Source organism: Lissotriton helveticus, chromosome 5_1, assembly GCF_964261635.1.
Source record: "Lissotriton helveticus chromosome 5_1, aLisHel1.1, whole genome shotgun sequence".
Classification (NCBI taxonomy): domain Eukaryota; kingdom Metazoa; phylum Chordata; class Amphibia; order Caudata; family Salamandridae; genus Lissotriton; species Lissotriton helveticus.
In genome coordinates, this window is record NC_136065.1 from 85,650,270 (window position 1) to 85,676,022 (window position 25,753).

Genomic DNA, 25,753 nt, shown 5'->3' on the forward strand with positions numbered 1-25,753 from the left:
ATAGGAGGCTGTTGAAGGGCATTATGCATGTGTGTACATGTTTACGAATTCTGTGGGTCCCGAAGAGAAGGCTGTAAAAAGTATGTGTGTTCAACAGAAGACGAAGGTGTAGAGTAACACAAGGTATATGTGTGGATGTTCAGGGTTCACAAGCGGATCCACTCGTTAAGTCTTTAAGAGGATGCAAAGTATGGATTTGGGTAATATGGGATTCAAACCTAACCCCCGGGGTCTCATTGAGAAGGGTGCCCAAGAGCACATGGGTTGTATGTGAGTGTTGATATTGAGATGGTCCATATTAATATGAATATTGTACATGTATGTAGGACAACGAAATTGCATCTCTTATCGTATTCGCCCGTTATGACCTTTCCGTCAACCCCGACTCAGAAATATGTGGTCAGGCAGGCCCTGAGACCCAGGACTGAAGTTACCGATTGGCAGGTCATAGGTGGGGTGGCACGTAGCAGGCAGACAAACACGCTAACAGGAAACCCTGAGCATTCCTACAGATAGGCGCAGCGACGCCACAATGGTCCAGAGAGATTGGCCCCAATAAGCACACATGATCGGAGAGGTACACACATTCCTAAAACCCCATAAAGTCTGTTGCCACATAGTTAGGAACACATAGCCAATAAGGACACTGCACACACCATGATCACACGAACCCCATGTGGGACATCTAGATACTTTATCCACTGGCCGCAGTGTCCACGTAAGGTCGAGACCCACCTGGATTCCTCATTCAATGCATTCTTTTATGACTCCAAAGGCATACCTAACCATAAAAGGACCACCGGAACTGTTTGTGGCACGCAATGAACTGTATATAAACTGATCTCAAACTGACTGAAAATTGAGGCAGTCCTCCGACCGTATATCTGTGCTGTGCTCTCAGCCTCCAGGTTTAATTAAACAAACTCTTCCGTTTTGCCAAACGCTTCTTGTCTTTTCTTTTATTCATGTTAATTCACATTTGAGCAACACGGGTTGTCATGGTTCAGGAGTGAAGACACTCATGTTCTCACAGAGAACATAAGGTATGTATGTCGGCTTTCGGGGACTACAGGTTGTACACTATGGGCCTCATAGAAGAGGCAGAAGAAGAGCACAAGATGTCTGTAGGCATTCATGGATCACTATGAACCCAGTGAATCCCCTAGAAAAGGCTTCCCATAAGCACAAGGTATGTTTGTGGGTGCATAGAGCTTGTAAGTAAATACACTCCAGCCCTCGAATTCCACTCGCTCTGGCGAGTCATATTTCATCAGGACGAGCTATTTTTAGTGCCTACTTGCCCGTTCTGGTGAGCTGACAAATAACAGGTATTCTGTTTGCTCACAAAGTGAATGAGCAATAAATATCCCTTTAAATCTTGTTTTTTTTCTTGTCACATTTACTCGTCATTCAGAGACGGAGGTCAAAAGTCAGTTTGTCTTCCTACATTCAATTTTCTTTCTATGGCTGTGAAGTTTGAGGATTTTCTAAAGTGAACTGTGTCACAATCACGCTGTGAAACAAAAGGTTGTAAGATTTCAGGCTCTTTTTCTAACACAACATTGAAATATCTAATAATTGAACCGTATACACATTTCAAAATATATTTCAGTAGTTATGTAGGCACATGTTTGTAATTCTGTTAGACGAAAAAAAGATTTTTATATGATCACTAGCAGCCCGTCCCGACGTTGTTCGGGTATGAAATAGAATGTGTGTATTTGGAAAGGGCAATTTATTTTAAAATCTCGCGGTAGACAACATTTTTTGTTTCATTAGAATAGGGACGGAGAAGGTCCAGCTGCAGCCCTGGTTGATGTTAGCAGGCGCTTGTAACTGGTGTAGTGATCCGCCGCCTGAGCCCGGCTACAGCCCTGGTGGATGTTAGCAGGCGCGTGTAATGTCGTTGAATGAGAGAGTTATCAGCCGCGGGTAAATCCGTTTAATGAGAGAGTTGAGTGACAGCGAGTAGGAGAGGCTGCAGTAATTGTCCCCGCAGACACTCTCATTTGCGTATTTCACCCGCTTGAGGCCCAGATGCAGGCCTGTTTGATGTTAGCCGGCGCGTGTTCCCCCGCTTGAGGCCCAGCTGCAGCCCTGGTTGATGTTATCAGGCGCGTGTAATTAGTGTACTGATCCGCCGCCTGAGCTCGGCTAGAGCCCTGGTTGAAGGTAGCAGGCGCGTGTAATTTCGTTGAATGAGAGAGTTCAGTAACAGCGTGCAGTAGAGGCTGCAGTAACGTTACTTACCAGGCCTCCAGGCGAACGCGTTTGTCACGCCCCCAGCACACGGCCACAGCAGACGATCTTCTGATTAATTTCCGACCCACATGGCATGAAGGGCGGAACGTAGCACACGCCCCCAGCGTGCCCCTTGATGCGGCGCAATTGCGTTCACATGGCATGAAGGCCAGACACACGCCCCCAGCGTTTCTCACGCCCCCAGCGTGTCACACCCCCAGCGTGCCCCTTGATGCTGCGCAGCAACGTAATTGGCGCTTGTATGTACGACTCACATGGCAAGAAGGGCAGACACACGCCCCCAGCGTTTGTCACGCCCCCAGCACATGCCCACAGCCCACGATGTGATGGCCGTACCACACGCCCCCAGCGTTAGTCACGCCCACAGCACAACGCAGACACGCCCACAAGGGACTACTTTGCTGGCACGGTTCTTTTACCTTTTAAATGTATAGAGGAGTTGGCCTAACGGCTAAGGCGCTCAACCTCGGATCTGGGTTCGAGTCTTGGTAACGACGCCAAACATCCTGTGATTCTGGGCAAATCACTTCATCTCCCCGTGCCTAACAAAAATGAATGTGTTTCCTCATGTGACGTAAGTGGTGCTATGTAAAGCGCTCTGATACCTGATTCAGTTTGGGTCAAGTCCCCGCTATATAAAACTCTGCAAACAAAATAAAAAATATGGTGGCCGTCTGCATAGCCTAGGTCCTTCTGCTGCAACTGCCCTTTCCAACGCTGTATTGGAGGTTGCGATTAGTACAGTGGTTACTGAGATTACCCGCCTCAAAGGTTTGGGCTCTCTTTATAATATTAGTATGGATAATAAATCAAAACACTTTACTTGGTGATGTGCAAATGTTAACTGTTAATGCTGAAACCTAATTTCCATACATTGTTTATGCTCTATATAGTTTTATCAGTATGGCTACGTTAGTGGAAAAGTTTGTGGGAATGTCAATGGAAAATGTACTGTCTGTAGTATTATATTTATTAAAAGTGGGTCTTTAAACATGAACTGTGAAATATTCCTGACCAGATGACAATGCCATTAGTGGACTAAGAGACCAGCGAGGGATCATGTGTACCCTCTGTGTGGGCTCGATACTTATTATACATGGAGCAAACGTCTAGTTAATAAATAGTTTTTTTGTACAGCAGAAATAGTGAACTTTATTTCAAGGTGCTCTTTTGTGTGCTTTAGAAGGCGCTGGCTACATAAGACAACATATTTGCCTAGGATTACACAATTACAGTTAACGGGTCAAGTACATTACAGTTGGGTCAAGTAGATTATTCAATTTACTAGACTTGCAGGTCCTGTTAATATTTTATGATTTTACGAAGCCTGCACTCTGTGAGACCTGTATAAGAAGGTGCAAAAGAGCACACAGTGTGTTTGTCAGAGCGCTGAGACCTCAGGCATATACCTTGCGGTACACAGGCAGCTGTAGAAGATCGGAAGGGATGTGTGTGGGTGTTTAGTAATGTCAAGCTATACTTAAAGGATTCAGTTTTGCAGTGTAGTACATGGGCTCAAACATTTGTTGGTGTCATAAACAATTCAGGGTGTAGCTCACGGGCTCACGTCATTAGACACAACAGAAGAGGTGCAGCAATGCAGGGTGTGTCACAAAGGCAGACCTGGTACAGAGCTGCAGGTCAAGAGGTGCAGCAATGCAGGGTGTGTCACAAAGGCAGACCTGGTACAGAGCTGCAGGTCAAGAGGTGCAGCAATGCAGGGTGTGTCACAAAGGCAGACCTGGTACAGAGCTGTAGGTCAAGAGGTGCAGCGATGCAGGGTATGGCTCATAGGCTGACATGGTACAGAGCAGAAGAGCCGCAGGTGCAGAGGTGCAGCAATGCAGGGTGTGTCACAAGGGCAGACCTGGTACAGAGCTGCAGGTCAAGAGGTGCAGCAATGCAGGGTGTGGCTCATAGGCTGACATGGTACTGAGCAGAAGAGCCGCAGTAATTCAGATGTGGCACAGAGGCTGCCATGGTACAGAGCAGAAGACCCGCAGGTGCAGAGGTGCAGCAATGCAGGGTGTGGCACACACATTCTTATGGTTATGGTACAGACTGCACACCCAACTCATCGGGGGCTGCAAATACCCCTTTACCTCTACCAGCACCTCTACTATTACCTCCACCAGCCGCTCAACCATTTCCTCCTTTACCGCTACCTGCTCCTGAATCATAACAACGCCTTACCCCCCTTTCTTTACCCATTCCTGAACCCTAAAAAACCCTTATCCCCCTTTACCCTTTCTCCTGTCTGTGTGTGGGTTAGCTCCTGCTTTCTTGTGAATGTCTTTTCACTGTGGCAGACCCTGTATAGATCTGGCTCTGGCTCTCTTCTTTGTTCTCTGTGGCAGACCCTGTATATATCTGGCTCCGGCTCCTTGCTGTCTGTTCTCTTTGGCAGACCCTGTGTAGATCGGGCTCTCTCGCTGTCTGTTCTCTGTGGCTGACTCTATAGATCTGGCTCCGGCTCTCTCGCTATCTATTCTCTTTGCAGACCCTGTATAGATCTGGCTCCTGCTCATTCATCTGTTCTCTGTGGCAGACCCTTTATAGATCTGGCTCAGGCTTTCTCGTTTGTCTGTTCTCTGTGACAGACCCTGTATAGATCTGCTTCTCTCGCTTTCTGTTCTCTGTGGCAGACCCTGTATAGATCTGGCTCTGTCTCTCTTGCTGTCTGCTCTCTGTGGCAGACCCTGTATAGATCTCACCCGCGCTCTCGCGGCCTGTCCTCTGTGGCAGACCCTGTATAGATCTCACCCCCGCTCTCTCGCTGTCTGTTCTCTGCAGAAGACCCTGTATAGTTCTGACCCTGGCACTCTTGTCTGTTCTCTGTGGCAGGCCCGGTATAGTTCTGCCTCTCTCGCGGTCTGTACTCTCTCACTTTGGCTGTCTGCTTCTCTGTCACAGATCCTGCTCTTTTTGTGTCTGCCTGTTCTCTGTTGCAGACACTGTATGTGGCTGGTATGTACTCTTTTGCTGTTTCTGGCTCCTGCTCTCTCTCTATGGCTGTGTCACAGACCCTACTGGAATTGAAGCCATCTATCTTCCTATGCCTGTTTTCTGTTACAGACTGTGATCATGGCAGTGCCTGCTCTCTATTTTTGTTTATCTGTTCTCTGTCTTCGCTCCTGTGTAGGTCTCACACCTGCTGTCTTGGTGTATCTGTCTGTTCTCTGACACAGATCATGTATGAGCCTGACTGATGCTCTCTTGTATGTTGCAGACATTGATAAGTTAGCATGAGCTCTCCTGCCATGATGCTGCTTTTGCGCACGTTACTACATGACTTTATTTTGCAAGACTGTTTGTGCCTTTCACATGAGAACCGTCTGCTTTCTGTGTTTTTCTGCTTGTTCCTGGAGTTTAGTCTGAACACGATGTGCAAGGTCGATAAACATGCCCCTTGTTGTTCTCTTCTGGTCAGTCCCTAGCACCTATACAAAACATGCTAAACGCAGCTGCACTGCTGGAGACTCATGCTTTGATATTACGGGGATGCATGTTGTTCACACAAAAACACACACGCTGGAGAGACACCTTTCCTTGAAGAAGAGCTATGCTGTTCCTATGATTTTAAACCTTCCATCTAGGCTCTAAGGTATGGGGTCTGCTAACAAAGCTTAGAGATCTTCCTTTATATAATAAACTTTAACTTACCAAGGGGAGGGTGGTTAGGCGTTGTAGTCCTTTTTCCACTGTCTATATATAATGACATCCCCCTTTATATTCTATGGTATTGTAACAATGCTAACTGTTTTAGTTTTATGCATTTTGCTGCTGGTAGTGGCTTGTATACTGCATTATAGAGCACAATAGTTAAATAACATTTTGAACTAAAACCGTGACTCTGACATTCCTTATTGTGGACAGGTACGAGTGAGTGAGCGAAAGGGTATGTCTTGCCACTGCGATTCCTGGGAGAGTCAGGAGTGTTGTGTTCTGGGTTGTCTAATCATCTGTAGCTTCGTGATTAAGTAGAACAAATGAGATACTACAGCTAGTCGGTTTGGGGATTTTGGGTACTAAGGTGGTAGGAAGGTACAACCCCTATACACAGAGCTCCTGTTTTCCTGCGTATAGTTCTGTGTATGTGTAGAATCCCCGCAACAACGGCTGGTACCCACTATCTCACTTTGGTTGTCCATTCTCTGTTGACGATCCAGTATGGAACTGGCTTCTGCTTTCTGTCTGTGCCTACCTGTTTGTCGCAGACCATGTATGGCACTGGGCCCTGCTCTCTCTCTGACTGCCTGTTCTGTTGCAGGCCATGTATTGAGGCTGGCTCCTGCTCTCACATCATGTCTCTGTCACAGACAATGTATGAGGCTGGCTTCTGCTCTCTCAGTGTCTGTATGTTCTCTGTCTCAGACCATGTATCAAGCTAGCTCCTTCTCTCTTGCTCTGCCTGTTCTCTGTCGCAGACCATGTATGAGGCTGGTTCCCGCTCTCTGAATGTTTGTTTTCTGATTTAAACCCAAATGAGGCTGTTGCCTGCTCTCTTGCTGTACCTGTCTGTTCTTTGTCTCGTGCCCTGTATGGAGATGGTAGCTGTTCTCCTGCTGTGTTCTATGTCCCAGACTGTGCACATGGCTAGTACCCACTATCGTACTTTGGTTGTATGTTCTCTGTCGCAGGCCATGTATGAGGCTGGAACCTGCTCTCTCCGTGTCTTTGTTCTCTGTCACAGACCACGTAGGAGGCTGTCTTCAGCTCTTTCGCTGTGTCTGTATGTTCTCTGTCGCAGGCCATGTATGAGGCTGGCTTCTGCTCTCGCTGTGTCTGTATGTTCTCTGCCGCAGTCCATGTGTGAGGCTGGCTTCAGCTCTTTCGCCGTGTATGTATGTTCTCTGTCATAGAGGCTGGCTTCTGCTCTCTCGCTGACCATGTATTATGCTGGCTCCTGCTCTGTTGCCCTGTCTGTTCTCTGTCACAGACCCAGTATGAGGCTGGTACCCGTTCTGTGAATGTTTCTGTTTTCTACTTTAAACCCTGAATGAGGCTGGTGCCTGCTCTCTCGCTGTACCTGTCTGCACTTTGTCTTATGCCCTGTATGGAGATGGTATCTGTTCTCCTGCTGTGTTCTATGTCCCATACTGTGCACATGGCTTGTGCCCACTATCTCACTTTGGTTGTCTGTTCTCTGTTGTAGATCCAACATGGGTCTGGCTCCTGCGTTCTGTCTATGGCTGCTAGTTCTTTGTCAGTAAAAGGCATTGCTTTATAGAGAACCCTTCAAGAGCGTTCACTATGGGGTGAGGGCCTGATGTCATTTAACGTGAATTGGAATAGAAAAGGTAGGCTCAGAGGGTACCTCACAAACATATAAAGGCTGTTAGGAAATGTTTAATTGGTCAGGGGGCACTGATATATCTTATTACAGACCAATATGGATATGTGTGGCCAGAATTTACCATATGGATATCTGTTATTTGTACATACAATCTTGATATATGTGGCCAGTACTTACCTTCTAGATACAGAGCACTAAACTGGGGACAAGGCCTCTGGAAAGATACAGTTGTTGGGGGAAGGGCAAGAGTGTATTGTCAAGTTATGGTAGTGCTTCATGATGAGATTTTTTCAGAATCTTTCCGAATTGTGGGAGAGTCTGAGCTGATTTTATATTGCTAGGGATGCTTTACCAGATTATGGGAGCATGAGTAGAGAAGATTTGACTTGTGGTTGTTTTTATTCTTACATTCTTTTTCTCCAAGTCTGGTGATATCTGTCCTCCTGGTCTAACGTTGTTCCCTTTACCTTTAGTTTGTTTGCCAGGTAAGCTGGTGTCTTGTTGTTGAGCGCTTTATAACTGATGCAGTTGGTCTTGAAGATTATCTGGGCTGGAAGAAGGAGCCAGTGTAGGTCTTGTAATATGGAGATGATATGATTAAATTGCTTCAAGACCTTGATGAGCTGTGTCGCTTCGTGTGTGCTACCTTTAATAGTTGCCAAGTGGTATTGGGGAGACAGTTGAGCAGGCCTTTGCCTCCATCCAAATGGAAGAGGACTTGTACGGTTGTTCTGAAGTCATCTTTCGACTTCACTTTCTTCAAGATGTTTGCAGTGTGCTCCTTGAATGAGAGGTCTGTGTCGAAGGTGGGGTACAAGTCGGGTTTAAGTTGGAGAGCCAATCATGAAAATGGGATTGTTTTGAGCTGTTGGAATAAAAGAAGAATTCAGTCTTTGTGGGGTGTAGCTTTAGTGCTTTAGTTGACAAGTAAAACTGTAAGTTCAGGGCATGACTTGATTCTCTGTATGTCGTTGGGTGAGGATATTTTTTAAAATTGATGGACTTTCATGCTGTCTGTAAAAATGGATCAAAGAGATCACTTTTACAGCTTGAAGATGATGGGAGAAAGGATGGAACCCTGGGTTACTCAGCAACAGATAAGGCATTTCTGGGATCTTGTTGAACCCATTTACATCAACTTGCACTACTTGGTGAAGTAGGATGTCACCATTTGAAGAGATTGCCTGAACATCCCATGCGTTTTGTTCCAGGAAGTTGATCACAGCTGGTTGAATGCGTTTGTATGTTTTTAATTTTTTTTTTTATTTGCAACCTTTAAAGTTGAACATTTTACAAGAACATGCCATGGGGAGGCACAAGAATGTAGGCCGCGGTGCCTCCCATTACAATACAGAATAAAGAAGAAGGAAACAAAGGGGAGTAAAGGAGTGCACATTAATTATTAAAATGGGACTAGCTTAGGGAAGACCGTACACATGTGGTACAGGGTAAGTGCAGAAATGTCACCTTCTGGTTATCGGAGGCAAGGTGTGCTCATGCCCTTGGTGTGAGGGTAAACTGGTTGCAGTGCGTGTACTCTCCTATGCATTGGGGGCACTTTTAGGGATAAGGGGTAGTGGGAGGATGTGGGAAAAGGGAGAGGGTGGGGAGAAAGGAAGAGGGCCTGATAAGAGGAAAGTGTGTCTGGAAGCCTGCAGTGGCGCAAACAGTGTCAGTGAGCCGGCAGGTGCCATCTGCTTCAGTATGATAGGGGCTTCGTTCATCGGTCCGTGTGTCTCAGGCAGGGGCTCCGTTCATCGGTCAGTGTGTCTCACGCAGGGGCTTCGTTCATCATCCGTGTATCTCACGCAGGGGCTTCGTTCATCATCCGTGTGTCTCATGCAGGGGCTTCGTTCATCGGTCATTGTGTCTCATGAGGGGCTTCGTTCATCGGTCATTGTGTCTCACGCAGGGGCTTCGTTCATCAGTCCGTGTGTCTCACGCAGGGGCTTCGTTCATCGGTCATTGTGTCTCACGAGGGGCTTCGTTCATCGGTCATTGTGTCTCACGAGGGGCTTCGTTCATCAGTCCGTGTGTCTCACGCAGGGGCTTCGTTCATCGGTCAGTTTGTCTCAGGCTGGGGCTTCGTTCATCGGTCAGTGTGTCTCAGGCAGGGGCTTCGGTCAGTGTGTCTCAGGCAGGGGCTTCGGTCAGTGTGTCTCAGGCAGGGGCTTCGTTCATCGGTCAGTGTGTCTCACGCAGGGGCTTCATTTATCATTCGCGTGTCTCACGCTGGGGCTTTGTTCTTTGGTCATTGTGTCTCACGCAGAAGCTTTGTTCATCGGTCAGTGTGTCTCACGCAGAGGCTTTGTTCATCGGTCAGTGTGTCTCACGCAGGGGCTTCGTTCATCATCCGTGTATCTCAAGCAGGGGCTTCGTTCATCATCCATGTGTCTCATGCTGGGGCTTCGTTCATCGGTCATTGTGTCTCACGGAGGGGCTCCGTTCATCGGTCAGTGTCTCACGCAGGGGCTTCGTTCATCATCCATGTGTCTCATGCTGGGGCTTCGTTCATCGGTCATTGTGTCTCACGCTGGGGCTTCGTTTATTGGTCAGTGTCTCACGCAGGGGCTTCGTTCATCGGTAAGTGTGTCTCACGAGGGGCTTCGTTCATCGGTCAGTGTGTCTCATTCAGGGGCTTCGTTCATCGGTCCGTGTGTCTCACACAGTGGCTTCGTTCATCGGTCAGTGTGTCTCATTCAGGGGCTTCGTTCATCGGTCCGTGTGTCTCACACAGTGGCTTCGTTCATCGGTCAGTGTCTCACGCTGGTGTGGGGTGCGGGCAAGAGATTCTAACACTGCAGTCATGAAAGGGCTCCAGACCGCCTCATAGATTTGTAATTGGTCATTCATAGTATGTGATTTTCTCATGTCGTGCTATGCAACACATTTTAAGGAGCCATTCAGCAGACGGGGAGGGAGGACTGCCTTCAGTGATGTAATGTGCAGAGTTTGGCTGTCGCAAGTGGCATGGCTAACCATCTACAGTCATGAGAGATTGTTCCAGGGAGGTCTGAAAAACATGGAGAACAGCAAGATTCCCCTAGTCATACGGCAACATGAATGTTCACCAGCTTATTCTGCGCTGGGGTTATAGATACTCTGACTTAGTGCTTTGAAAATGTCACTAGGACAAAGTTTCTTTTTTAAAGTTGTTTCCAATCTAAGTATTAATATGAGTTTAGGTGTAAAATACTAATGTCTTTATCAAGTAGGAGTAAGAGCCAGTGATGAAGCTAGTTTACCTGGAGCAGGAATTCTGGCCCTAGGTCCTTCAGATCTGAAAATGTGCAAATAGGTGACATCCTTGTCTGTGTCCTTGTTTGTGAACTTGAGGCTGGTACTTACAGTCTTAATATGTACAACTGATACATACAATCTGTATGTGTGGCTGCTACAGTCTGGGCAGGTATGTTTGGTAAGAAAGACTGCACACTACCGATCTACACTTATTTCTTGCACTCCCATCTCTGCAGGTAAAACTTCAAGAGTGGCTGCGTCTTCTGAAGAAAAAGGAGGGATATATTCTGGAGTCTAAGGTCAAGGAAGAGGAACAATGTAAAACCTTCAGAGTGAGTGCTGTGTGTTTGTGTATCTGTATTTATATTTGCCCATGTCTTTGTGTGTACCTCTTAAAGTTAAAGACCCACAGAAACCAATGAGACACCCTACATACTAGGTCGTGACACACACTAGGTAAATATACTGACCAGCGTCACCGCTGTTGGACATTTGGCCAGAAATCAGCCAAGGGTGTGTCTTAAAACAAACAACGACTCTGCTCACCCTAAGGTAATACTTACTTACGTAATGTGTATTCATGTTTGTATTTACATGTGTGGCATTATCTGGCAGTGAGTTTATATCTGTGAGTGTATGTGTGGGTATGTTAGTGTGCAGACATGTTCACACTTATGTGTTACAGTATGTGTTCATCGATGGATGGTTCTGGAGTCATCTTTGGGTGTGCATGCATGCCTGTGTATCTCTATAGTTGTGTATTTTTGTGGGCATGGTTCAGTCTGTGTTTTGTCTTTGTATGTATGCATTTTGAGCATCAGAATATGCCAATAAATGTGCATGTGTGTTTCAGGGATGTATATGCTTTTGTCTGAATTTATTGGCTCTGAGTTTGTACTTCCATATGTGAATGGCTGCGAGTTCACATATCACACGGTCTGGTGGTATTTGTGAGAGTGCAAATAAATGTGTGCATCTGTATGAGTGTGTGCCTCTGTGAGTTTGTGTATCCCCGGGTCTGGATATATACATCTGTGAGATTATATAAATATGCATCTGTGTGTGAGTATGTGTATGCATGGGTGTGTCTGGAGAGTGTGCATCTGTGGGTTTGTGTATGCACTGTCTGGAGATGTTCAGCTGTGAGTTTGTACAAACATCTATATGTATGTGACTTCACAACAATGTGTGCATCTATGAGTGTAAGCAGCTGTGAGTTTGTATATGCATGACTGAAGAAAGTCTGTACAAGCATTTGTGAGTGTGCACACTGCGCATCTGTATGAGTGGGTGCCTCTGAGTACGGTGCATGCACTGGAAATAACAATCTGTGATACTGTACAATCTTATATGCATCTCTATGCACATGCATGTGTGCCGCTGTGTAAATGTGTACCTCAGTGGGGTTGTGTTTGTATGGATCTGGAGTTATATATCCATCCATTGGTCTGCGCACACCTGCTGTAAGGCCCTTCCTAAGCCGAGGTCTTAGCAGTGTAGATATGCCGAGGCATTGCATATACATCACTGAAGCGCAGAATATTTAATAGCGTTCATCTAGATCAGTGGTTCTTAACCTGTGGTCCGGGGACCTTTTGGGGTCTGCACCACCTACTGAGGGGGGGTCCACGAAATCTTAGAAAATAAAAATATATATTAATAAAGTGTATGTACGTGAAGAAGCAAATTGTGTATTTGTTTAATGAATGCTTGTTTCTCAAATTTTCTGTATTGTTTTACGATTTAAATCTTCGGAATTGCTTAAGCCAGAGGTCCCCGGATTCCAATAATAACTCAGCGGGTGTTTTGGATTGCAGTAATGATTAACTGGAGGTCCACAGAAGTCAAAAGGTGAAGAACCATTGATCTAAATACTAAATGGGAAACAGAAGCTCCAACATTGTGTTGATGAGTTTCTTTCTAGGATGTGGAGCTGGGGACTTTTGATCGAGCCATATGAATGGTATATCCAGCCCCATGGTATATCCAAACCCATGGCATACCCATGGGTACAGAGAAACTGAAGGCTTGGTCATTTTCAGGCTTGTAGAGTGCACACACTCCATGTAATTATATTCTGTTTCAAAGCAATTTTCATAGCTCATTTTAACCTACGACTTGTTCATTAGTTTCAAATCAGATGCCCTTTAATCTTGACATGTTTCGGAACATGTCCCTTCCCTTCTTCAGGAGATATGCATTTCTAAATCTGGAAACAATGTAGCACAACTCAGCTTTAACCTCTGTTCTCTGGCATTATCTGTTCAACTCCATCCTCATTGCAAGCTTTTTCTGCAGCAGTCTCATAAATCGGCCACAGTTTGATGTCATATTTTATGCCTGCATTAAACTGCTGTTACAAAGATGGGGCATAGTTGAACTAGGACACACGGCCCTGATTCAGACTAGTAGAAAGGGCTGCCTGTAACATCTCAGGAACAGTGCACATTTATCATCACTCGGACATCACGGTTGTGATAGTTCATCGTGTGTCAGTGATGATAAAGTTAAAGAAGCTGTCATTTCCATAAACATTTCATGGTATCTGATAAACTCTCCCACAGTTTTCATGAAGTGTTTTTCCTAAAGTGCACTCTTCATTCTTTAGTGGTTGTTACCTCGCTTGTAGCTCTACCCCTGATAGTACTGACAGCTGAGTGCAGGTTCACTGTTCTAAAACACTGTGCACCAGATCACAGCTCTGTGCAGCAGATCACAGCTCTGTGCAGCAGATCACAGCTCTGTGCAGCAGATCACAGCTCTGTGCAGCAGATCACAGCTCTGTGCAGCAGATCACAGCTCTGTGCACCAGGCTCAGGGGTTTTGCACAGTCAGATTGTGGGTGGCGGTGATCAGGGTAGAGAGTGCAAGGGATCCCACAATCGTGGCGGGTGTGGTTGTTTGCTTCTGGTGTCCAGGGCTCTGTCCTACTGTGGCGAGATTGATCTGTCAAAGGCTTCTCATGGAGGTAGAGGGTGGGGCAAGCCCTCCGAAGTCAACAGACACAATAATATTCTGTATAGCCTTGTTCTTATTTATAGTTAGAAAGAAAGACCTTTAAGTTCACTGAAAAATGAAATATCACAGTTGAATAAAGGTACAATGACACAATTGCATCGCTCGATCTCCAGAAAGGTGCAGCGCCCTCGTCCCTCTGTAGGAGTTTCAATGTCTATGGTCCAGGTATGTCATCTCAGCGTAGGCTTTATTCAAGCACAGGTGCAGCTGGCTCATATAGATCGCTTTTGCCTCAGAGTTCACACCGAGACACTGCTCAGAGTGCAGGTGTCTCTCTGCCTCTTTGGTGAAGTTATGACTTTGGTGGCATTGGCGGGCATGCCCGGTGTACCTGTTCCTTTAGCAGCAGCTTCATTCGGGTCAAGGACTACTGGCGATACTCAGTTCAGCAGAGCCTGCCCCGCGATGCTCGTCTTTGACAGGTGTGGCCTCCCCAGGCCAGTTGCAGACGGGTGCCCGGTGACAGCAGTTTCCACCTCAGGGCAGGGTCTTCAGGGAATGGCTGTCAGTGGCAGTTGCGGCTGCCAGGTCGGCTCAGTGCTTTCACTCCAAAGGTTAATGATAGTTCTTTTTGGGACAGTTCTCCCTTGTATGTTTTGGCTCAGGTCATAACGGGAACTGCCCAGGGAGACTGGAAGACCCCACACAACACAGATGTCTCCTGGCTGTCTGCTTTTGTGAGAAGCTGGGTTTCTGTTGCAGTAACTCCCCCCCGCCCCCACCACCACTTTTAGCCAGACTACTGATGCACTTTGACTTGATGTGCCATGGGTCCTGTAATGTAGTTCCTATATTCCCAATAGGCTCTGCGCATTGGAACAACATAAACTATAGTGTAGACGTAGGACTGAGGTCATCTAGGTCTCTATTGAATATGTTAGACTTAATTATGAATGCCAGCTAGCTCAGAGGTCACTAGAAACGTTCTCGAGTGAACAGGAAGGAATTAACTTTCCTGAATAGACAAGAAGGGATTCGTTTCTGACAACCGCATAAACATGACAACTTTGCTCCCCCCATAATACGGAGTATATCTCCAGAGTCGTGTGAAAACAATAGACAGCTATTTCACTCAGTCAATCGTGCATGCTTCGTTTCACCAGGAGTGCAGAGAAATAAAGAGACAGGCGTTTTCAATAGAAGGTGTTCTTTATTGAGCAGTCCTCTTTCTCATGCAAGAGAAGTGAATTGCCACAATTGCAATACTTGTCATAAAGTAAAGTGCGTACAGTAAAAGGAGTATTATGAAATAATACTGTAAAAGCATTGATATGGTTTCTGAGCCATATGATACTTAAAATGGATAAAATAAATACATACATAAAATCATTGACTAAACTTACTCAACTGGTGCTTCTAAGATACGCCTACCCCGGTGTACCTAACCTAAGCCTAGTACGTGGGAAGGAGTAAGTGAGCTGCAGTTTAAGTTAAGTTAGTTTTTGCCAAGAATCTGAATCAAGAATTCTCTAAGGATCTAATCAGCTCCGTACCTTGGTTATAGAATGAAGGAGGTCTTGTATCTCTCTCTCAGGACTCGATCTCCCAGCAACCCGCAAGGGTGACTGGAAACTCTGGAGCTGGATTTCTCGGCAGGAGAAAAGACAGCGTCTCTCTCAGCGCGTCAAATGGGAGGGTCGGCTTCCTTCGGCACTCGCATCAGCTGGGCGTCGGGCAAGTAGATAGCCGCTCTGCTCCAAACCACCGTGTGTTTGCTTAAGGCAAATGCTGGTATATTTATACCTGAAAGGTGCCGAGTTTGACGTAAGGTTGGACATAAGACGTCACTAAGAACTTACAGTTATTTCTGGACTCCAGGAGTTCTTGTGCAAATCAAAACAAAAGCAGGGGGAATTCCCGGGCTGCTGGAGGCTTGGTTTGTTTAAAGAACCCGTTGTACTTTCTAGGAGTCTATGGGAGTAGCCTTGCCGTATTTGGACTGCATAGGCTATGACTAAATATAGATATGATTCTTATGCCTTTATAAGGATATGATTTGTTATAACCACATAAGGGCATACATCGGGAATATCTAATTAGGGTCCTAGATACGTTTACAACAGTCCACTTTCTCTGGGTGTTTTCCATGCTGGAAATATACTGGGCTTCTCTCCATGGCAGGCTGTAGTGCCTGACACTCTTTCCCTTTCTCACCAGGCTGGCTTCTAGGTGCTAGGCACTTCAGATCTCCTATCAAGCTATTCAGACTTCATGTTATGTCTCATCACCTCTGGGAGCCTGTCTGTTAGTCAGACTCCATCCATGGACACACAGCAGTCCTTCGAGTACTATGTAAAGCATTCCTTGGTTGAGAAGACCTTGGAATTCGAACAAAAGTGTGGGGGGGGGGGGGGGGGGGGGAGGTTGAGTCTGATATTTAGTATACCCATTTTACGGGGACTGGATGCAGATCCGCTCTCTAAGGCTTTGGAACTGGTTTGGTTTGATTCTCTTGCTATTTTCTGGATGTCTCTCAGACGCAGCCTTTGCACAAGGTGATGACACTCGCAGGAGGCAGCAATGATGCTGCCTTCAGCAGGAGTGTCCAAAACAGGGGCACAAGGAAGTGTGGGATCTCTGCACCTGGCTGTCACCAGCCGTCCTGAAGCAGTGATGAGGGACAGACAAAAGGACAGGACTTGCCCAGATTCTTCGTCTCCTAACAGAAACTGCGGTCACCCGTCAATCCTACCATCTACTTAAGGGCACTGCTTGGAAAGGACTAAATAGCAGCCCTCTTCTAATAAGGATTTAACTGAATTTCGCTGGGTTGCCCTGTCTTCACCATCCGGTTGCAGGAATTCAGTCAGTATACTTCCATAGGGGGAAGCTGCATCCACCCTCGATCTTGTGCCCTGCTAGAAAAGAACCATCTGAAATGAACCCCACTATCCCAGAACTCAACCCCCACCAGAGAGTGTTGTATTACCACACACGTGCTACACATCCACAGTACCTACGTCCACTGGCAATGCACACGGAAGGTTAGCGCATGGACCTGGGATTGGCACCAAAGCACAACTTTACAGTAGACTTCACTATCATCTGACACAGAAAAAAGGTTTGGTCACAACTAATGAGTCACAGAACTTGGTACGCGGCCACCACCACTTTAGGTGGGTAACTCAGGACATCGAAAGTAGTGCCATCTCAGTTATGAGAGTACACTCTGTCCTCCAGGTCACACAACAGGTTCTGAGCTTTGCGTTATCAGGAGTAGGACTAGGCCTTTGTGCACACATTATATTAGCATGATTACCTGGCCACACAAGTTCAGATCAGTTGCACATGCAGTCAGACACTCCGTGTAGGGGTACACACCTGTTTACAATTCTGGAGACATAACTTATCATTCAGTTTATTGATTACCATCTGTGCTGTTGCCCTGGCACAGAAGCGGTACAAAAGGGGGTGGTGGTGATGGACGGAGCATCTGAATCAATCAAACACTCACACCCAGTCAAAAGATCTGGGTTTAATCCATCACCGTTCTTTAGCCCACTCTGCCACCCCAGTTCAGACATGGCTATATGCAAATCAGTCTGACCCTGTGCCTCATGGGAACAGTGCAGCCCGAACTGCCAAGCCATGCCTTCCGTGGACCGGAAACAAGCTTCCAAGGACCGGTTTCTGGCATTCCAGCCGTCTTCAGCCCGGCTTGCTTGAATCCAGGGCACAGGGCATAAGTTACCCAATCACGTTCTGTGACACAGAGGGCAGATGTTTCACAATGTCAACAGGTCCCCAAAAGTAGGATGCCTATCCTGATGAAGACCCTACAGAGGTCCACAGAGGGTAGAAACACACTGTGTTAACAACACGGAGGAGAACTATAAATTCAGATTAGGAATGATGTAAGGAAACCCCTTTCATAGTCAATGAGTGAAGCGTATCTTTCACAACCCTGGCCATCCCTTTTGAAAAGCAACATTGATCAGCCCAATCTCAAAAGAGGACTTTCCATTAACTTTGGCGATCTCCAAGTTCCTGAAATGTATGAAAATCAAACACATTTACATAATCTTGGTGGTGATAAACTATAGGTTTTTTCACGTTAATCGCATAAACTCCCATACCTGCACTACTTCACTAATGATCTCTCTTTACACTTGTTAGCTCTGTGAACAATAGTGTAGCTAGAGTGAATGCACGGAGTGAGTTACTTTAGTGCACAGGAACAAGTTCCTATAACAAACAATAACTAACAACACTGGAAATACCCACTGATCTTTGGTTCCGGGCAGTTTGCTGCCTGGTGAAAGTGCTTCGATGCGTCATCGGGTAGTAAGTGCTACATAAATGGAATTACAATTACTTGTGTCGTTACAATTCTGTATGCAACATATATACCAATGATATTCCAAATGTAGTTAAGAAGCTGCACATTCGATTTGCCCTGGTGTATGACTTTAAATATCTCTAAAATAATTCATGTAAATGTGTTTTTAGCCAAGAGACCATGGCTGATGCTTGTTTCTCTAGAAATTTAATTAATGCTATAGTATTGGCACTAGCAGTCAACTCTTCTGCACATCGTCTTTTGGTCACTACTTAGCACAAGAGACATTCATCACTTGTTTTCATTTATAATAGTTACACATAGAGGGGCACGAACCTCTACCTGCCTACTAGTGGCACAGCACAGGAGCACAACCCTCTATCTGTATACTAGTTTAAGCCTCCACCAGGAGTGAATACATACCAGACTCCTCAGTATTTGAGTCCAGCTCTTCATGGTGACGCCAGAGAGACCTAAATATCTCAACAGCTAAAACCCTCCTCTTCATGCCTGGGTGAAATGCACCTCACCTGAAAACTCACACCCTCCTGTCCTAGGGTAGGACGAGATGTCTAACCAACCTCCAAGCCCATCATCTATAGGAATTTGTGAACTACCTGCAGAAACTGGTGCAGCAACTGTGATCTATCTGGTATTTATCCATTGAACAGCAGAATACTTCTATTTCCAGTGTAATTTTAAGTGTGACATTAACCACCTCATCACTCTAAAAGAGGGACAGAGTAGGATAATGTCACAATGTCCTCTGCACATCCAGTGTTGTGGCAACATGGGGTTATTCCTCACCCCCTCAAACCTCCTGTCTTCCATCCCCAGTGCTGAATCTTCCTGGCCCCATCTCATCTACATGCTTACGTGTTAGTCACATCCACTCATACTTGAATTCAGCTAGTCTGTCCACTAAGTCTGACTCTGGGTCTTTGACTTTCTCATCCTGCAGTGGGTTCTCTCTCTTGTACTTTCTCCATGGAATAAACTTCCCCGCAGCTTTACAATTTCTGACCTCACTGTGGTTTGTGAGGTGTCTGGGGAGAGCACAGGTGTTTGAGGACGTGATATGGCAGAAGGGAAGGTACTTAAGGAGACTGTTGTTCAGAGATGAGAAAAAGCATATTGGTGTTCTGATATTTGAAAGAACCTGAGTCCTCCCCCTCAAGACTCTCACCCTAAGGATACATTGCTTGAATGAGGCTTCATAATATCTAACCAGCTTTTCTTTGCTTCTGACAGGACAAGTTAACAACTGAAAAGCGGAAAATTGACTCTGAGTTTGAAAAACTGCGACAGCTACTGAAAGAGAATGAGCTAAGACTGCACAGGAGACTGAAAGAGATGGAGAAGAAAATCACCCTGGTAGAAAATGCAAATATCACCAAATTTTCCAATCAAATCACATCACTCAATGCCCTGATAACGGAGATAGAAAACCAGTGTAAGGAGCCAGCGTGGGAACTCCTGAAGGTGAGCTGTATTTTGATCAATTCAAGGATGAGAAGAAATATTTCTACTTAGTGTGCAGCGTTCAGTGTGTAAGGGTAACACACATGATCTACTGACAGTCAATGCGCAGTGACCCCATGCACTCTGACACCTGCACACAATATACAGAGGGGCGGTATTTACACTGCCCCCTTGTGTCCTGTGATCTCCATGCAATATACAACAGGGGAATTTGCAGTGACTTCCTACAGTGTCTCATCCATGTCAATAACCCATTGTTATATTTGCCTCCCATGTTATATGGTTTATGTTGCCCTTTAAATACAGCTGTATCCCCCTCAATATGTATGCTAGGGTATGGGGTCCGCCACTGAGCCCAGAAATCTAAAATCACTCATCTTCGTAGTGTGGGGGGGGGATAGAGGGGGTGAGATGTAGGCAAAACTGTTGAATTTCATTGTATATGGTTTAGTAATCATTCTAATGTCATTTCTGTTTTAAGATTGTTTCATAGTCCTGGCGCATTTATTGCATATTAGAGCACGATAGTTTAAATGAATATTCTAAACTTCCTTTGTCTTGCTTTTCAATTCTGTTGTGGACCTGTACAGGTGTGAGAATCAAAGGAAGTGAACCGTCACCGCAATGTCTGAGAAGATCGGAGTGTTGTGTTCCGGGGTGCCAAATCACTTGTGTAGGAAGCTGACTCTGTGCACACTATACCTCATTTTGGTTTAGTGTATACAGAGTCCAGTCGAACCCCAAAGGTAGGGAGAGGTAAAAGTAGATAGCACCTTACTCTCAATTTGTGGTAGTGTAGGCGAGGAGTATGGCTTTATCAGAGGTTAGGTTAGAGGTTAGTGTTAAGCATTTGTTGTACACACTCTGGCAGCAAATGGTGTTACACAATCAAAGACTGAACTCGGACCAATTTTGTTTGTATAAAAATATTGAGTTCTATTTATTTTCTATAACCAAGCAAGCCTGGCACGGGTAAGTGTAAATGGTACCTTCCAAGGCAGGTTGACCAATCCAAGCAAGCTTAATGAAAATGACGCTATCCTTTGCACAGAAGTGCCTAACCTGAACTCATTTGCGGAATCCTTCGTTGCTGGAGCCCTGAGCCTGTCCTCCTTGCCACGGACGCTGCTCCTTGCCGCACCCGCTGCGCGGGTGCCGCTGCGTGGGTGCCGCTGCGTGTTTCATCAGCTGGGAGAGTGCGCTTTGCGGACCTTGGGGGCAGTGAGGCGGTGAGTCATCGTCAGGGGTGAAGCGCGGCAGGGACTCGCTCTACCAGGAGTCCCTGCGTGGCCTACCAACATCCGGCCAGCGCCCCCTGCTAGCCCCACCCTCTTTTTGGGCCACTTAAGAAAGAGCAGAGACCGCTCCGCGGGACGCCCGGGGCGAAGCCCGGGCACAGGGCGGGCCCTCAGAGGCGACTGGGCTGGGCCACCAACCCTGCCCGATTTGTTACAGCCCACATTACCATTGGACTTGAAACTGTAAGTCTGCTAATTTCTCTTTATAGGATCTGGGGTTGTTAGTTGCCATTTATTGCTAAGCCACTGGTACATGGACCTATTATTATACAGTTAACATTTTAAACGGTCCTTCGAGACTTGCATTCGGGCTCAACATGAATTGTCGGGAGACCAGAAGCATGGCCGTTGCCGGAGCAAAAAAATTAACCGGGACTCTGGATGACTTTATTGTTCGCACCAATGCACTCATTGATGAGGGGATAGTACTAATGGACAGGAGGGTGTCCCAAGACCTAGACGCGGCAAAGAGATCTTCCCTTGGCCTCATTGCCCAGGCATGTACGCCCAACATCGAGGCCCGCCCCAACACTTTTGTCATGGTACACAACACTGGGGATACCGGGGATTTTGATGTCTTAAGCTCACAACAGGACCTGGAAGCTACCCCTAATCTTAATTTACTGACAGTGAGTGGTGTAGACAGATATGAGTCAGACAATTCATCCTTGGCAAGCGCCATGAATCAAAGGGGTTTGAAAGAAGGGGCTATCCACAAACAAAAGGCCAACAATCCATCCACCCTTAAAGGGAAGAAAGCACAATCTGTCCACAACCAAGTGAATACACCCTTAGACCCGGCATTTGTGGATAATAACATGGCAGTTTCTGCAAATGACATAGGGGGGGTGCACTGGACAAAACCTGGCTTGCCTCTAAGTCTTCCAGATGATACTATTATTGACAATAGTCTGGAGGAAATTCTGGAACTTAGTGGCGAAGTCACTAATCTAGTCAATCATAGCCAAGATGGGACCGGGTTAAGTACGGCCAATAATATTAATATTATTAACATGCTAAAAGCCTTACTCGAACACATAGAGGTTAGATTACGTTGTCTAGAAACCATCTTGACAAACATTCATAAGGATATAAGTGCCCCAAGTTTTACATTGAACACTAAGACATCTCATGTCGCGACTACAGTGAACAAGTCATCTCTGGCTGGCAAAAATGTTATTATTTCTAAAAACAATGTTCCCATGAACCCTAGCAACAATCCAAATCTGGGGGGTACTAAAGCAAAGACCCCTGATAAAAAAAAAAACAAGAGAACCCAAATAAATCTAAGCCAACTCCCCAAGTTAAAAACCCCACTCCGCCGACCCCAAATCTGGACACGGCTCCAAGAGGCAAGGCTGTGGAGCGTAGAAACATCCATTTATTTTTATTTATAATTACATTTATCAAGCGCACAGCTACTCGGAGGTTTCCCGGCGCTAAGCAAACTGAGCAGAATGAGGAAAACAGGGAATGTCAGACCAGGAGGTTAAAAATCAAAAAGCCAAGTTTTAATTCCATCTTCCCCCAGATGCCTGCCCCTATGTAGTGATTCCTACTGGAGTCACTGAAATTTCACCATCTGAAGTAGAATCCTACCAGGCTTTGAAAAATAAAGTGTGTCACTGGCTCTCCAAAAACCATCCCCTACCGCCGAATATCCCAAGTAATATTTTAATGGTGGAAAAAACCCCATGGGTGGGAGGGAACAGAAAAAACTTACAAGGGGATTGCGTTGTGGTCACTTTTGAGAATATACAGGTGGTAGAATATATATGTAGAGGTTCTTCTAGATATCAAGCAAGCATGGTTACCGCTAGGCCCCTATCTTATTTCTACCTACCTGGGAATCAAGCGGATAATAGATGGAGTTGGTTAAGGCGTCCACAGGACCAAAAAGCAAGACAGAGGTTTAATCCCCCATGGGAGGCGTAACCTCAAGGCTGGGATGAGGGTGGAGAGGAGGAATGGAACTTGGTTAGGAGAAGAAGAGGCAGACCGCTTCAAGGTGGGTTCGCTGTAGGGCCCCAAAACAGTCACCCACATTATTATCACCAGACTGCAAATGGGTATGATAATTACCACAACTTCCCAACTGTTAACCGATATGAATGTCTGTCAACGACTGACTGGGTTGACTGACAAACACAGGGCCCACCTGTTAGTCAGAGGCCTCATATCTCCCCCACTCTTATGCAAAAGGTAAATAGTATTTTGGACATGCGGAAGTCTAATCTAATTTCAACTTCTGACAAGTGCCCGGTGGTAGCTGAGGACGGGGAGCTGCATAACTCTCAAAAAACAATCTGTAAATTTCTTACTTGGAATGTGGCGGGAATAACCGCTAAGGCTTTAGATCCTATCTGGCAGAGGTTCGTTAAACAATATGATATATTGGCCTTCCAAGAAACATGGGATATATCATCCTGTTTCTCATTGGATGGCTTTCACAGTTTTTCTACCCCAGCTGAACCGGGCGTAAGAGGGAGAGCTAAGGGAGGCCTACTTATATTATTTTCTCTTAATTTGGTCGGGGCTTTTAAAAAAATAGAACCTGCTCCTAAGAACACGCTAATAATTGAGTGGGCTATTTCGGACCACCAAACCTTTTTATTCATTAATTTTTATAATTCCAGGGAGGGCTCTTTTGTGAATGAGCACCTGATTGCCCTGTCTGATTTTTTGTCAGTCTATAAACATGATTGTACTTCCGTCCCAGAGATGGTTATCCTGGGCGATTTTAATATTCACCCCTGTGAAGGGGACTGCTATAACGATACATATGGAGGATCACCTGTTGAGGGGATTCCCCACTTTGAACATACCAAGGAAGGTGAGGGGCTTGAGAGTTTGCTTGCCAACTTAAATTTATTCGAATTGGGGGGTGGCAATAATGAGACCAGAGCGCCCACATTCATTGGGAGAGACGCAAATACCATCATTGACTACATCTTTGTATCATCCGGGGTGCTGGTAAAAGCACGGGATTACAGGGTGGTGACCGCTATTTTTAGCGATCACAATCCTGTATTACTGACCGTGGACCTGGACTGTTTCCTGACTGGAAGAGACGTAGGGGTGGTTGCCCCAGGGGATCTTTCAACTAGGGAGCAGGGTAGGAGGTTAAAATGGGATAAGATTGTCCCCGAAAATTTCTTCAAAACATTAGCACAGGAAACCGAGGCAAAGATGGCAGTCTGCCTTGACTCCACTTCATCAGGGCCTAATGTGGTGGCTGCTTATGTTGAGATATGCTCAAGGATCTCCAAGAACCTGGAGACCAGGAACGGCCCACAAGGTACAAAGAAGATATATAAATGGTTTGACAAGGAATGCTCGCTTACACATAGTGCCCTACTGAAAGCACTTAAACACAGACCTAAAGATAAGACACTGGTGGCGAGCCTTCGTAAGAAATATAAACTTGCACTTGCTAAGCGCAAGAAACAAATCAAGGAGGAAGCCTGGGATAAACTATTATCTATAGACGTATTGAGAGACAGCAAAGCATTTTGGGCCACTATTAATCAGTCATTTTTCACTGAAGATGGGAAAACAGACATGGACTGTGTGATCGAAGATGAAAGATGGCTTAACCACTTTAAACAAATTTATGAAACTGAGGTAGGGGCTCCAACTTCCCCAGTCATAGCGCCTCCCCGAAACACCATGACCATGGAATTTAATATCTCCGAGGTGGAAAGGGCGATTAAAGATACAAGTAAACATAAGGCCCCTGGCCCCGACTGGGTCCCTGCCGATCTTTACATTCAGTATCCACAATTTTGGTCCAAAATACTAACTAACGTCTTTAACGCAATACCTTCAGCAGGCTGCCCATCCTCCTGGTCCTCTTCCATTATTATCCCGATTTTTAAGAAGGGGAACAGGGGGGATCCTGCCTGTTACAGGCCAATCTCCGTGTTGGACTCTGCTGTTAAAATCTTGGGCAGAGTAATTCTGCAAAGACTTGGGGATTGGCTTGAGGGGAGTGGGGTTCTCTCTGACCTCCAATATGGTTTTAGAGCTCACAGGGGGACCATGGATCAATGTTTAAATCTTCACCTCATCATTAGCAAATACACAGTGGTGAAGAAGGGGCTTTTATATTCAGGTTTCATGAATTTATCCTCCGCTTTTGATTTGGTTAATCGCTCTAAATTATGGCTTATTTTGCGGGATATGGGTCTGGACACTACCCTGGTTAATTTTTTACATGATCTTCATCAGAATTTGCTCACTTCTGTTAGGGTAACGAGGGAAGGTAGGTGTACTGAGCAATTCAGATCAGGGAGAGGGGTCAGACAAGGTTGTATTCTGGCCCCTCTCCTTTTTACACTTTATATCAACTCCCTGGGCAAATCTCTGAACTTAGCTACCCTGGACGTTCCGCGTATGGGAGGGGCATCCATTCCGGTCCTCCTGTACGCGGACGACGCTGTCTTACTTGCACGTACAGGCACGGGCCTACAAAGACTGCTAGACCACTTTGGCTCCTTCATGGAAGCCTTGGATCTAAAAATTAATACATCTAAATCCCATGTGATGGTAACTGGTCTACGCAGGAAAAGTATGAAGATCAAAACTTTTAGATGTAACGATACATCAATCTCCAGGGTACCTTTTTTCTGTTATTTAGGTGTCACCTTTGATGAAAGAGGTACCTGGGGGCCTCAGTTGAAACTTAAGGGCAATGGGGTTGCAAGATCCACCACAGGTCTTATGAATTTTTCTAAAAGACTTGGCTCGAGACCCATGGAGGCTATGATTCGTATGTATAAAGCAAAATGTTTAGCAATTGCTTCCTATGGGGCCGATATCTGGGGCTACGTACCTTCACCAGGCATTCAAATTATAGAAAATAATTTTATACGATCT

General features: G+C 45.8%; 1 protein-coding gene across 1 annotated transcript in view; it reads left to right on the forward strand.

Annotated features, from left to right (window-relative positions):
* The window catches only part of LOC144754182 (E3 ubiquitin-protein ligase TRIM39-like), an 87,656-nt gene that overhangs the window by 1,064 nt on the left and 60,839 nt on the right, over positions 1 to 25,753 (forward strand). Inside the window, exons 2-3 of the mRNA XM_078641764.1 lie at positions 11,035 to 11,130; positions 19,347 to 19,577. Of these exons, the coding sequence (XP_078497890.1) occupies positions 11,035 to 11,130; positions 19,347 to 19,577 (327 nt within the window). The remainder of the gene's footprint in view (positions 1 to 11,034; positions 11,131 to 19,346; positions 19,578 to 25,753) is intronic.